The 15,047-nt window shown below is 38.3% G+C and overlaps 1 protein-coding gene across 4 annotated transcripts in view; it reads left to right on the top strand.

Moving 5' to 3' along the window:
- The first annotated feature begins 386 nt into the window (after nucleotides 1–386).
- The window catches only part of Chrdl1 (chordin like 1), a 109,298-nt gene continuing 94,637 nt past the window's right edge, over nucleotides 387–15,047 (top strand). For 2 of the 4 annotated variants that reach the window (XM_046420880.2, XM_046420881.2), the window contains exons 1-2: nucleotides 389–585; nucleotides 4,165–4,313. In XM_046420880.2, the coding sequence (XP_046276836.1) occupies nucleotides 437–585; nucleotides 4,165–4,313 (298 nt within the window). In that variant the 5' untranslated portion in view covers nucleotides 389–436. Of the gene's footprint in view, nucleotides 586–4,164; nucleotides 4,314–15,047 lie in introns of all 4 variants that reach the window. The other 2 variants (XM_046420882.2, XM_046420879.2) reach the window with 2 other exon arrangements.

The raw sequence follows: 15,047 nt of genomic DNA, 5'->3' as shown, positions 1-15,047 counted from the left end.
AGAAGGTAGCTAGGGTCTTCAGGGCGCGCGCGAACTGTGGGAAGCTCCTAGGTGCATCCAGTGCACGGGGGAGGAGGGGCCGGAGGAGATGTGCGGTCCCTTTAAGACCCCAACGCTCGCCTAGCCAAAGGAGGGGGGGTGTAGTTGGGGGGGTGTAGTGGGGGCGCTGCGTGATGGGAAAGTCGCCCGCTGAGCCTCACACTTTCTCCCGGTTTTTAAACTTTCGGGTTGGGGGAGCAGGAATAAAGCCGTTGTGCGTGCTTGCAGGGGCTGCGTGCTTGCGGACTTCCCGCCCAGCCGCGAGCGGCCCGCCTCTCGGGCCAAGTGGGGAGCGGGCAGGCGGGCGGGCAGGTGGCCCCGGGCCGGCGCGCCCGCGCCTTGGCTCTGCCCCCGGGAGCGGAGCGAGCCGCTGCTCCCTCGTGGTGTGAGGGCGGTGATGTTTTTCCTCCCACCCACTTTTGAGTCCCCCCTCCCCCCTCGCGCGCACTGTAGCTCTCGCCACAACCTGCGAGCCCCAGACCTCGGAGGAGCGTCCCGGGGAGCTCGGAGCGCGTGCACGCGTGGCAGACGGAGGCCAGTGCCCAGGTCAGTGAGCGATGCTCGGCGCCCGCTTCCCCCACGTCCCTTTCCAGCCTTTGCACAGGTGGGGTGCCTTCTGCTGGCTGGAGGCATCCCTGGTAGTTCCCCCAGGAAGCCTTGAACTTTGGGACCTGCCATCCCTAGTCGTCCTATGGTCCAGCTGCCAGCCGCTGAGATGGAGGTGGGGCCCAAGGCACTGGACCCAGGCAAGTTGGGGGCTCTGGATTTGAACTCACAACTCGCCACTCCTCACTCGGCCTACGTTTCTACATGTTCTGGTGCTTTCAGAGGCCATTAGGGTACTCCCTGCGGAACTGCCTAACTGGACTCTGCAGGCCCCATAATTCTGCATGTGTCCTAGAGCCTGTTTTCTCATTGATTGGTGTCCTGAACCCGTGGCTGATTAATACGTGTTAAAGTTAATGAAACTGGGTGGAGTTCAAGAGGCTTCCCTCTCCTCTGGACATCTGCCTCATTTTCTGGCCAGGCCGCTGGGGTCAGAACTTAGACTCTAGGCTCAGGAAACAGTGGTATTGCTAGAACATAGGCCTGGAAAACCTGCCTTCCAGTCCCTCCCATCCCTGCCACTAGCTCAATTTATTTGAATTCTCTGTCCCCCACTCTGTCGCCCTCTCCATGCCCATGTTGAAGGTGGCATTGTGTGGAATGAAGTGAAATGACAGATAGAAAGGTGTTTTTTAAGCCAAATACAAGGCATTGTTTTGCTACTCCTAAGCAGCAAGGAAGATATTGCCTCTGACAAGCGGTATCCTGGGCTAAGCCCTGACATTTTTTGGTGGCAACCCACCAGGAGTTAACTGAGCTTTTCTTGTTGGGTGGTAGTGTGAGTAGAGGATTTCAGCTGATGGACAAGGGCCTGAGACTCTAGTGTCTTTCTTATTGTTTGTCAGAAAGAAAATTGCTACCCTAGGGGCTATCCCGCAGATGATAGTGAATGTGAGATTACAAGGTCAGTCAATCCTCTCCAGAGGATTAAAGAGACACTGTGGGGTATGAAGAACTGACTAACATGTGCTCATCCCTTAGCCTTCCTTTGGGAATGTCTCTTTGGTTCTGTTCTACCTAGGAGACCTGTTCTGAGTGTGGGCTCCTGTCACTTGATGGCCCAGATTACTCTGCATTTACAGCTGGGCAAGGAGCATTGGTCCCCTCACTTGATGTAAAGGAACAATGTGAATGCTTGTTTCAGGCAGGCACCTTAATCAATACCTTTCCTTTAGTATCAGACACTTTTCTGTTCTCTTATAAATTCCACAACCCTCCCAGACTAGCCCTCACCCCCAGTATTCATTGTAGGATTTTGTTTTCTTTGTTGCTTTCTTGTTGGGTCCTGGATCCCCCTGAAACTTGTCAATGGTTACATTTCTAAGTAACCTGTAAAAGAGTCAGTGCAAGTTTGATGGCCCAACAGCCTGTGTGAAGCCGACAGAGAGTTAATGCAGAAATAACTCCAGTTAACTGGGTCAAAGTATAATTTGAAAAATTAAGGACAGTTTGGCTCTTTGCAAGAATAAGAGTCGGATGTTTGCTGAGCATTGCTTGCTTGTGTTTACTCCTGCAGTCCCAACAAATGTCTTGAACCACCCTTTCCCCAAAAATAAAAAAAAAATTAAAAAGATAAAGAGAAATTGAATGGTAGGGAGACCTGGGAAGGGAACTCTTCTCAGTTCATATTTCTGCACAGAATACAAAGGCAGGACTTCAGGATCTTGTAAATCAAAAGTGAATATTTATAAAGCGATTCATTTTCTGATGTTCTCCATCACCGCCTGGGAGGCCACACAGATGACAGGAATGCCAAAAGAGATTAATTGCTCTCTAGTCACCAACTTTTCTATTTGCTCATAACATTAGCTGGGACCCAAGAAAAGCAAAAAATTCTAAGGGCCGTTTTCTTGCCAGCTTGAGTTATGAAGCAATGCTACTGTTCACCGAACCGCCCAACCATTGTACAAGAAAAACAACTCTGTTGGTTCTTGCATGGGGAGACCCAAAAGCCATGGTTTTAAAAATACCCCCTGAGATCTATATATGATTGTGATAAATTGGACTTCAGCAGTTTAAAAGCTCTCTCTTTTGGAAACCTGGGGTATAAGCTTATAAAAGTAGAGTCAGGAAGAACCTCTCACTAAGTTGGGAAACTGCATTTAACTGTTCATGCAATTGTCTTGCTTCAGGGGAACCTGGTAGCTCTCAGGGTACAGAGATATTCTGAGGGATTGAAATTGGACCATAAACTCTTGGAGAGGACTAAGACTTCAGAATCCAGGATGTTGGAAACTAGGAACAGTGTCTTAAGAGAATTTGATTCTTTTATAAGGAGCTCGGAAAAGGTAGAGAAAGAAGGCAGATGGGCCACTGCAAATCCTGCAGGATAGCATAAATTGTTCTCTATGATCAGTTTATTTCAGTTACATATGCATAATTTGAAACAATGGATGTTAAATGATGCTGGCAGCTTCCTAGCATTTAAAGTTGGAGCTGTGGCATCTACTTCAGAACCCAAAGAGATTCAGTGCTCCAAAATGAGCATCTTGCATTCCTTCAAATTCTTCATGCCCGATATTTAAATTGGACTTTCTGAAAAGATCATTGAGTTAGTTCGTAGTCAGGGTTAACCCCAGATTGAGTGTTGTGTTTCTTGACTATTTAAATATTTTCCAATCTCCTATTGGAAGAATTTTGCAAACTCTGAAGTCCATGGAAATGACTCGTGACTGAGTATGAGCTACAGCAAATTTTCTGTGCTCCAAGGCTCAAAAGGCTTAAGATTTCTACCCCTTAGACTGGAAATGCCAATCTCATATTTTAAAGAATTGCAGTTCTTTTAATGGTCTTTAGCATGGTAGTACAAGGTGAATAAATGACCTGTTTTAGGTTGGCCTAACTTCTCTTAAAATGGGCCATTTTAAATTTCCATTTTACAATGGACTTTATGGGTAGGAATATGTCTGAACCATTCTAAGCAATAAAACTTTTCAGATGTTGAATTGCATCCATTTGCTTGTTACATCTCTCTTCCAATGTAAGTAGCCAAACGGAAGATCCTTATGGATCTCATAGAGGACACTGGAGAAATATTGATCAATTTGTAATTGATCCCTAAAGTATTAATGATAACAGTAGTCTTGAAGCTTAGATTAATTAACTTCTATTTCAGAAATTGCTTGAGTCTCATGCCTATTATTTTTACCTTGCTTGCCAAAATAGCCCTTTTGCAAACTCCAGTTTTTCTTTTCTCCCAAAAAAAAAATCTCTTGAGAAATCAACTTTAATTCCCTTGGAAAGAAGGATTTCAAATTTTATTTTTTATTTTCCTATGACTTGCTTGTAAAAATTTAGGTTCAGTGTTGGATAGTGATGCATGCTCATTCATTTGAATTTTCTCTTACATCTTTGCAAGACCAGAGAGGCAGTCCTTTTTCTTATGCAGGCAAACAATGCTTGCACTCATGTAAATTCTCCAGCACTTCTTTTCTAGCAAGCTAGACCCCTAAGCATCAGTGATCCCTATCCGTTACAAGGGATATGTTTTAAGTCTTTTTTTCTGCTTCTTTCCAACAGCTTGAGTACACTGCTCCTTGAAGATTCTGAGTTACATTTTGCAGTGACCCAAATGAGAAAAAAGTGGAAAATGGGAGGCATGAAATACATCTTTTCCTTCCTGTTGTTCTCTCTTTTCCTAGAAGGAAGCAAAGCAGAACAAGTAAAACGTAAGTGTCTTGAGTTTAAAAATAATATACTTTCTTATAATTTCTTTGCAAATGTGGCTATATTCTGTAGGGACTGTGATTTAACCCAAATGTGGCCATTCTGCTATTCTACAAGAAGAAAGTGAATGTTACTGGTTTATTCATGAGTTGATAAAAGAATGAGGATTTTGAATAAGGCTAACTAAGTTTGGTGCTGTTTTTCTGATTATTATATAGTTTTCATCTCATAGAACACATGACACATTAGCCTATTTCCCCTTTCCTTTTCTAAACTGTACAAATCTCATTCCATTTTACGTAACTCTAGAAATATCTGACAGATGAGCTGGATTTTTTCCCAAATTTTAGATACTGAAGAAAAGGTTTTCAGTTTATGAAAAAGAATAACACAGAAAAGAAAAAAAGAAAAGAAAAAGTAAAGCAGGCTCTGCCTGTTTCCTTGTGCCGAAAAACGGGGAAGGAAGAAACCTTCACATGAACTGGATTCAGATGAAAAATCCTTTGAGGAAATTGAGATTCCAGGGACCGTTAGTAAATTGGATGTCATTTATTGAAAGGAACGTCCCTGCAAAGCCAGGGAATATTTCTAGAAAGTCAGCGATCCGTGTGATGGGCTAACACATTGGAGAAAGCAGAGAGTGGCAAGAGAGGGTGATAATTAACCCTCCTTACCACCACATTTGGGAGATTTATGAGGAACCATTGACATTTCTGATCTTGTTAGGTGCTTCGTGCTGCCTTTGTATAGTATGGGCTTTACCTTCATCAGGCCAAGTGCAGCAACTTCTGAGGTGGCTGCTTGCTCTATATTTAAAGGAAAAACCATAGCTCTAGTTCCCCTTTATGGCTGCATCAGAAAGAAGCACAAAATGGAATTGGTCCAAGAGGGGCATTCTCTGCTCCACTGAACTTATTCATGAGAAGAAGCTATGAAAATATTCTTGGTAGGAGCTGCAGCACAGCAGCATCTGAAGCCCACCACTTAAACATTTATCTCCTTTATCAGCATAAGTTAAATATATCAGGCAGAAGGCTTGCTGACAGGGAGGATGGTGCCAAGCTTATTCCATAGTTAAATGCATTTCTGTCCCACTGTGATTTTCATAGTAAACTTAATCTTCTTCCCAGGAGAAATAGTGATTTTGGTTAGGCTTTTAAGCATGAGTGCTCTGCAGTACTATCTAGTAAGCTTGGGACACCAAAAGAAGTTTATCAGGGCATGATCTCAGTAAGGAAACTTGGATCCATGCCCCTCTCTCCTTGTATTCCTTAAACTACCTCCTCCGGCTTCTGCTTGAATATAGTCCATCTTCAGAGCCTTCCTCTTCCAAAAGTTCTTCTTGATTTAAGTGGATGTGATAGAAATATTGTAGATTTATTCTTAGCTCCGTTTATAATCATCAGGAATTAATCATCCCTCCTCTCTTAGAAAGAAACTTCCATTATGGCCTGTTACTGATGGCTTCATGGAGAAAGCTTGGACCTCTAATTAGACCATCTCTTCTGTGAGGCCTTCGATATTTAAGAAGTATTGAAGAACATAGTCCATGAAACTTAAAGCTTTGTTGAAAAACCAAAGAGAGCTGTAATTTTAAAAATACTTATGCACCCAAATAAGTATTTTCTAATGTTTCATAGTGCCTATGAATTTGTCCCCAGCCATTTTAATATCCAGGTGGCATGAAGGCAATTGTGTAACAGATGGCCTAAAGCACCCAGTTCTGGTCTAATATTTCAGGATTATAGTCATAAGATGAGTCCAAGTTCATTCCCTCAGTGAGCTTCATTCTATGTGGCTGCACCCAAGCTGACTATCTCAAAGATGTATAAAGTTATCTCTACTAAAGAGGAAACCTCAAAGTGTGTGTCCCATTAAGTTGACTTAAAACACACACACACACACACACACACACACAATATGTATGCAGAGACAATGCACTTCTAATGATGAGAAGTTAGAAACAGAAATGTCAATCCATAGGGGATTGGTTACATAAATGATCAAAGTAATATCATACTACCATTTGAAAGGACTGCTTAATGAAAATTTGGTGGTTCTGGAAAATGTATAAATTAACTTATTTTTAGATTTCTTAAATTATAATTAACATATGCTTATTATTCAAAACAAAATGAAAATATCTAACTGCATAAAGAACATGTACCCCTTAACTCCCATTTCATTCTCCAAAAGTAAACATAACTAGTGATTTGCTATATGCACTTCAAAACTTTTCTTTGGGTTCAGAAACCATACACACATGTCTATATGGTTTTTTCTTTCACAGAAATTGGAGCTTATACACATTTTCCTGTAACATGCTTTTACTCAACAATATGAGTAGGATATCCTTTGATGTCATAACATTGCAATATAACAGTGCCATATCCTTTCTAATGTTTTATAGCTTCCAATTGTGTATGTGTACCAAGATTTTTTTAGCTAGTCTCTATTTGTAGATATTAAGGTTGATTCATTTTTTCCCATTATAAGCAAGGCATTAGTGAACATCTTAGACACTAATGAAAGTATTTGTGAGAAATTTGTAGACAAAGTGCATGCTCAATTTTTTAAAAAATATTTATTTGTAGATGAACACACAGTATCTTTATTTATTTTTATGTGGTACTGAGGATTGAACCCAGTGCCTCATAAATGTGAGACAAGCACTTTACCACTGAACTATAGCCCCAACCCCAAAATGTTCAGTTTTAATCTTGGTAAATACTGCCAAACTTCTCCTCAAATAAGTTGTATTAATTAACAATCTCACCATCTGTCTATGGGAGTCCATTTATAATAACTTTGGAGAGTATTAATCTTTGTACTTAGAGGACTGTTTAATATGAGAAATCATATTTTAGTTTTGCTTTGAGTTTTCTATTACAGTAGCATCTTTTCAACAATATTTTAGTTCAATTAAATTTCTTCAGTGAATTACCTGTTTTTTTTTTTCATTTGGGCTGCATATCTTATTTATGTATAAAAGCTTATTTATTAACCTTTTGTTATTTCAAATTTTGTCACTAGCCTTTTATATAACATATATTATTTTTCTCATTCTGTCATTTGCTTTAAACTTTGTATAAGTTGTATTTTTCATATTGAAGTTTTAAAATTTTATGTATTCAGATCTGTCATTCATTTCCTGTATGGCTGCTGGATTTCTTATTCCTAAGGTTTTTCCCACCTATAGTCTTATATTTTCTTCTGCTGCTGCCAAAATTTAGGAGTTTATCCATATTTTTCTATTCCATTTGAAATTTATATTCATGCATGGTATGCAGTAGGGAACTATTTTTTTAATCTCGGAATGTTAAGATTATGAATGTTATTTTTGTTCTTCTTTGTGCTGCTTCTATCTATTCCAAAGTTTCCACAGTTGGCAAGTATGGCTTTTTCATCAGGGAAAAGTCTTTTAAAGTAAAAGAATATCACATTTCTCATGTTTTTACTGTCCAGTTCTGGAGAAGGGTAGTTGGTATGGGAGTTGATGAAGGTCAAGCAGGTTTATTTTTTAAATTTAAAAAGTAACTGGGGAAAACGAGAAATAAACCTTCATATCTCTCTTTGTGGTCTCATTCCATTTTACCCAAGGAACCCAAAATATTTTCTGGAGCTGGTTTGAATATAAGCTTGTAGGTCAAGGAAGGGGTTCTGTCATCTGTTTGCTCTCCTATTTGGGGCATCATGGTGGAATGTAGGTGGAATACTCTTATGGTGAAAGATGTTCTCTCAATTGAAGGAAGAAATATGACAAGGGCTGGAAAAAAATGCTTTATTTGAGGAAAGCTCTTTGACAAGAAATGGTGAAGGTTTGTGCTGCCACTTGCTGTTAGCTAATTAGCCACAGTTACAGTTGTTTTCATAAGAGAGAAGACAGGCTTCCCAGACCAGGAAATACTGATAATGCACTTCAATGGATGAATGAGCCATTTGTTGCTTATGTAAAAGTTTGTTACTGTCCACCCCCCAGCAAGGTTTGAGGTCTTTAGCCAGGGAAAGATCTTTCTGTAACTCCATTATGTTCTGTTGTTAAAGTTGTAGTCAATGAGGCCAGGAAGTTCTTTTGAAGTTCAAAGGAGCGTAACATTCACAGCATAATATTCATGCAAATATGGGACAAATGGGCTGAAGAGTTCATCCCGTTTGGCAGATCTAACTTAGGTAATGAACTATTGATCAAAGTGAGGTTGAAAATTGAATTATTAAAAAAATATTCTATTATATATTTCTAATGGGCCAGCCTGTGCCAAGTCTGGCAAAGACTTAGAGACAAATTGTTCACATGTCTATTTCATGGAGTCTGTCCCTGCTTTATAAGGTGAGTTGATTGGATCTTCAAGGGACCTGGTTCTCATTCATTTTTCTCCTTAAGAGAAAAAAGTTTCTAACATTCATATTTGCATTAAAGTGGGCTCTGGACTTCTCAGGAAAGGAAGGCCATGAAAAGATTGAAGAGAAAGAAGAAGATATTTAGAAAGCTTGAGATATGTGAAGCACCATCTTCAGAGGCCACCAGATCTCTCTGTCTCTGTTGTGAAAGCCAGCCAGAAAGGCATGGGTTTTCCAGGTTCTTCTTGGACATTTAAGGTGATTATTGGATAATAATAAGAAGCAAGCAAAAGAGTTACCTAGTCGCATCTTAGAAGTTTAAGTAGTTGGAAGTAGAAGAAAGGAATTATATTTTAAAATTAGATTCATGTTTTTTAAACTAAATTCTTAATTATTATTTTATTTTGGGAGACTACAATGTGGCTTGGCATGGAGATTCTGAAGTTAGCCTAGATTCAGCTCCCAGCTCCATGACTGTCTTATGTACCTTGGGAATGTTACTTATCCACTCCAGCAATAGTTTTCTTATCAGAACACAGGGGAAACAATAGCATAATTATTATCATCATGGTAATTTGAAGAATAAATGAAATTGTGTATACCAAGTGCTTTTGCACAGTGCCTGGCTCATAGTAAGCTTTTTTTTAAAAAAAAAAAAAAATTAGATGTTAGTGAATCTTTAATTTATTTATTTATTTTTATGTGGTGCTGAGGATTGAACCCGGTGCCTCACACATGCTAGGCAAGCGCTCTACCACTGAGCCACAACCCCAGCCCTCATAGTTAGCTTTTTTAAAACAACCTTTTTGGTTGCTGGTGGATTTTTATTTATTCATATTTATATGCAATGCTGAGAATCACACTCACTGCCTTACACATGTGAGGCAAGTGCTCTACCACTGAGCCACAACCCATCCCTCATAGTTAGCTTTTAATGAATGGTAGCTATTAGAGCAATTCTCCAACAAGTCAAATTATATTATACCCTTAATTTTAAGATCGATATTTGAAACCAAATGAGGTCAAATGACCATACAGGGACGAAGAGCAAGTCCTTGCCAGAGTCGGAACCAAAATCCATGTCTCCAAATTCAGTGTTCTGTTTACTACACCAATTTGCCTCTAGCAATTCTTTGAGGAAGCCAATTCATTCTGTTGAATAGAAGCCCAGTCTCTTACACATGGTAGCTACTTAATACATTAGAGATGATCCAAGTGAATGAATAAAGAACTTTGTAGCAGGAATTCCTAAGAGAGGCAGTATAATATTTGAGAGTTAAAAGACTGGGACTAGGACTGAAAATATTCAGGAACCTAAGGAATCTAAGCCAAAGGAAAGTTGTGAGGAAGGTTAAAAATATGTGCCTTTATATCCATACTTCTTAGATTTCCTTGCCTTCTCAGTAGGATTGGAATGTCCCTGTAGTTTAGTGGAAAGAGGACTGCACTTGAAGTCAAGAGACCTGATTTTTTGGTCAGTCCTGTGATGCTTGCTGTGTGGTATTGGTTGAGTCATTCATGTCCTTTGAAGTAAAAATTCAAGAATTCTTGCTTCCTTGACAGAGAACTAAGGGACAACAAAATAGGGGATAGGGAGGTGGGGCAAGGGAAACCAAAGCACTGGTTTTGGGTACTTGAAGCAAACTATCTGGACTTTATATATTGTCACAGAGTCATTGCAAAATAATTTTATTCCTTTAAGATTTATAGCCTGGGGCTGGGGTTGTGGCTCAGTGGTAGACCGCTTGCCTAGCATGTGTGAGGTTCTGGGTTCGATCTTGGAACCAAATAAAAATAAAATAAAGGTACTGTGTCCACCTACAACTTAAAAAGTTAAAAACAAGATTTATAGCCTGGTTGTTTCAAAAAAGGTTAGATATAGTTTAGAGATGAAAGTCTAGGTGGAAAATAATGATTTTAAAGATGAAATAAAATAGAGGTCATCTGAAGAAAGCAGAAAGAATAGAAGTATTTAGCATGTGGTTTAGTAGATTATAGTATTTGCACTGTAAATTTGGCTTATTCCTCCTGAAAAGATAAAAATAGAAATTTCAGGCTTGTTGGAAAACTTGCAGATTCAGCTACAGACTATTCCCACCTCTCATCTACCACTTGGATTGATTATGAGAGTTTGAATAAAGCACATTCTGGGTGGTACAAGAAGATCATACTTAATCCTGGCTTCTTAGAAGAGAGAAGAATTGTTTATCTATTTTGTATTTCTTTATTAACCCTCTGTGAAAGTAAGAGTACAAACATTAAATTATAACTTAATAAACATCTTTCCACAAGCAGTAAGGGAATGCAGTATAGGTCCTTTACCTTTGAATGACCTTAATTAATTGAAAGATACAACATAGCATTCTTAAACAGATGGATGTTCAATATGCTTACTAGACTGAATTGTCAACTACCCTACCAGATGCCCTAAGCAACCTTTACATCACCATAATATCTTTTCTGATTTTAAAATAGATGCTCATTGTTAAACATGCAGAAAATACATAAAACTATAAGGAAAACAAAAATCAGCAGTAATCTCAACCATAGTTATTTGGTGTGTGTTCTTTTTTTCTAAGTTCAGCTATATATACATATTATTTTACAAAAATGAAGCACAATCTTGTAACCAGTTTAGATCAGTTTAGATTTATTATGTCTATTCACAATTGGAGTCTTCAAATGCACTGATGGTGAAGAAATAGTGAAAATTTGGTGGTTTACATTTATTTGCATGGGATATAAATTTGATTCTGTTGTAAAAAGTTTGAGTCCAACTTGTTTTCTTGACCAAAGAAAAAGAAACTATTCATAACAAAATGGAAAGTGTCCTTTAACTGAGGCTTGTGAAGCTGAGGTGCAGACAGACAGAATAATTGGTTTTATCTTTGAATAGGGGCTTGTATTTTTGCCCAAAATCCTAGGCCATAAGACATGGAAGAGATTATCTTTGCTAGAAAAATATACTCAGGTCAGGTTACATCAGCCAAGTAGCATTTCTATGAAAGAATCTCCCCGTGTCCTTATAAGAAAGATTAATGAAAATACTATCAACTATCAGTTAGCCATACTAATCAGAGATAGAAGTTCACAATGAATTGGAATTTCATGGAAAATCTCCAGTTTTTATCCTAGCCAATGGTGTCACCTTGCTTGACTGTCAAACCTCTTGAATTATAAACCCTTTTCTTTTCATTGCATTTGCCCACCTGTTAGCAAAAATCTGAAATAGCCACAAGACGAATAATAGGAGGCCCATACTGTGAATAGGACACTCAACATATATGTCCATATATATATATATATATATATATATATATATATATATATATATATATAATTTGGGGCAAATGATCCAGTGAATAGGAATAAGATAGTTAATTCCAGGATAAGGGAAGGGAATCAGCTGTATTTACAGAATGAAGAATTTGGCTTCTTTCTGGCTTCCCCTTTTCACTGGTTTCCACAGCCTAGAAATGAAGTCTTAAAGTCCTGAGGGAATTTGATAGTCTTCAACTTTAGAAACTCTATGCCAGAGAAATTGGAAAAAAAATTATGCAATTACTATATATTGCCCTTCATACAATTCTGATAAACAAAGAAGAAAAGTATTTATGTCTTTAGTTTTCTTCACTGCTCTAGAAACTTTTTTTAATATTTACTTTTTTTAGTTGTAGTTGGACATAATACCTTTATTTTATTTATTTTTATTTTTAAGTGGTGCTGAGGATTGAACCCAGGGCTTTGCACATGCTAGGTGAGCACTCTACCACTGAGCCACAACCCCAGCCATCTAGGAATTTTTTAAAAAATAAATAATTAAAGGAGAAATTTATTCCCTGGTTGAGGTAAGAGATTGGCAAGTTTAAAGCCAGCCTCTGCAATTCAGTGAGGCCCTAAGAAACTGACCGAGACCTTGTCTCAAAATAAAAATAAAAAGGGCTGGGGATGTGGCTCAGTGGTTAAGCGCCCCTGGGTTCAACCCTTGGAAAAAAGAAGAAAATTTGTTTACTTGTATCTATTCATGTAATGAACAGCAAAGATCCATCTCTTCTTCTCCACTGACCATATGTGTTATAATAGAATAAATTTTATTGTAATACTGACATGATGGTGTGTCTACAGTAATAGCTCTTATCAAAAACAGTTCATGGAATGTTTTCTTGCTTTTGGATTGGTGATGGGGTTATTGACCTTTTGACCTAATCTTGGAAGATGGGAAATAATGATAGGGCACAACATTGATGGTACAATGACTCATCCCTTTTGCTATTTACTTTTTGGAATTTTTGTTCTTGTTAACAGGGGCCACTAAAATAGCAGGGATTTCCATTTCTAATTAAATGCCAGCTGAACCATTTGAAAAATAACTATGATGATGCAGGTTGAAGGTCCATTTCACATATTAGTTGGAATTCCTTTGGGATCAAATTCTACTCTCAGAGAACCATTATTTAATAGAAAGTCATGCATTCTTCAGCTGGTATCTCTCAGGTATTGGCAAGTAATCACATCACTTTTTTTTCCCTCATGTCTCCTAAAAGTTGATGAGATGTCTTTGCTTCAATAAAATCATCTCATTTGTGTGACTGATCCAAGGTGACATACTGGAACTTTAGGTGTGGTTGATTATACCGTATAACTCACTAAATTCTCTACTAAGTGGAGCCAAACAAATTTTAACAGGTCAAACTTAAAAGCATGTGCTGAAATTGACTTTATCATAATTTTTGAAAATTGATAATATCTAGTGTGTTCATAGAGAAATCAGTAAATTTGTACTAACCACTCCACTTTTAACAGCCATGCAAAACCAGGTTTTGAAGATTATGGTGTTTACATGTGTCATCTGCTTGAAAAGATATTATTGTCAGTAATTGCAGAAGCATTGTTTAATAGCACCAATGATGTTACTATTCAGCTCCTTGCTTTCATCCAGTTCCTGAATTTTGCTCCTTCAAGGAGTTGTGGATTTCTCTCTGGAATAAAAGTGGACAGATCCTATACCATGGAGATAATAAGACCAATGTACTTGGTCTAGGGCTGTGGCTCAGTGGTAGAGCACTCGCCTAGTACATGTGAGGCACTGGGTTCGATCCTCAGCACCACATAAGAATAAGTAAAAATAAAGATGTTTTGTCAAGCTAAAAGTAAAAAAGATTTTGTAATAAAAAAAAACACTAATGTACTTGATGAAAAACCACTATGTTTGTATTAGGATCAGGTTACTATCAGCATTTAGTGTTTGAGGAAGATATTTATATCCTTAAGAAGCATAGTTTAGGGGCTAGGGTTTTGGCTCAGTGGTAGAGTGCTTGCCTGGCATGTGTGAGGCCCTGGGTTTGAGCCTCAGCACCACATAAAGATAAATAAAGATATTGTGTTCATCTATAACTAAAAAATATTTTTTTGAGAAAAAAAAACATAGTTTAGAAGGTACTGGTATAATATGTAGAATAAATTCCATTTAACACACGAGGAAAATGCTATTTGTTTTAAAAAGAATGAAAATGAACTTTTAGCTGGGGATGATTTTTGTCTTCTCAACAAGATTTCAAACCCCTTGAGAGCATGAGCATACACTTTATGTTTTGTCACTGATATGGATACAAATGAGAGCAACTAAGAACAGATCAGGGAGGAAGAGCAGGAGGAAAAGATTAACATTGAACAGAGACATGAGGTGGGAGGGAAAGGGAGAGAAAAGGGAAATTGCATGGAAATGGAAGGAGACCCTCATTGTTATACAAAATTACATATAAGAGGTTGTGAGGGGAAAGGGAAAAAAAAACAAGGGAGAGAATTAAATTACAGCAGATGGGATAGAGAGAGAAGATGGGAGGGGAGGGAAGGGGGGATAGTAGAGGATTAGGAAAGGTAGCAGAATACAACAGTTACTAATATGGCGTTATGTAAAAAAGTGGATGTGTAACTGATGTGATTCTGCAATCTGTATACGGGGTAAAAATGGGAGTTCATAACCCACTTGAATCTAAAGTATGAAATATGATATGTCAAGAGCTATGTAATGTTTTGAACAACCAATAAAAAAGAATATTAAAAAAAATGTAAAATAATGTCTTTACTCTCTATACCATTTGATGTTGTCTGAGTATGACTCGCCTTCACTACAAACAACACCAGTTCTTTGAAAGGTGATCAAAGTTATATGTCAAAAGTGAAGTGCAAGGATGTTTGAGAAAAGATGAGACAAGAATGTGTGGAAACCCTTCTCAAGTTCTAAAAATGTGTGACCTGTACCTTACCAACTACATAGCAGAAGACACACAATTATATAATGGCCATAATCATTGGTTCTAAAGCCAGACTACTTAGGCTTGAATGCCATTTCCATAGTTGACTCACCATGTCAACTTGGGCAAGTTTCCACATCTCTC

The sequence above is a fragment of the Marmota monax genome, unplaced genomic scaffold (genome assembly GCF_021218885.2).
Source record: "Marmota monax isolate L192 unplaced genomic scaffold, Marmota_monax_Labrador192_F-V1.1 WCK01_AAM20220418_F8-fsc00050, whole genome shotgun sequence".
Taxonomy (NCBI): Eukaryota; Metazoa; Chordata; class Mammalia; order Rodentia; family Sciuridae; genus Marmota; species Marmota monax.
This window is presented reverse-complemented; position numbering and strand designations above follow the sequence as displayed.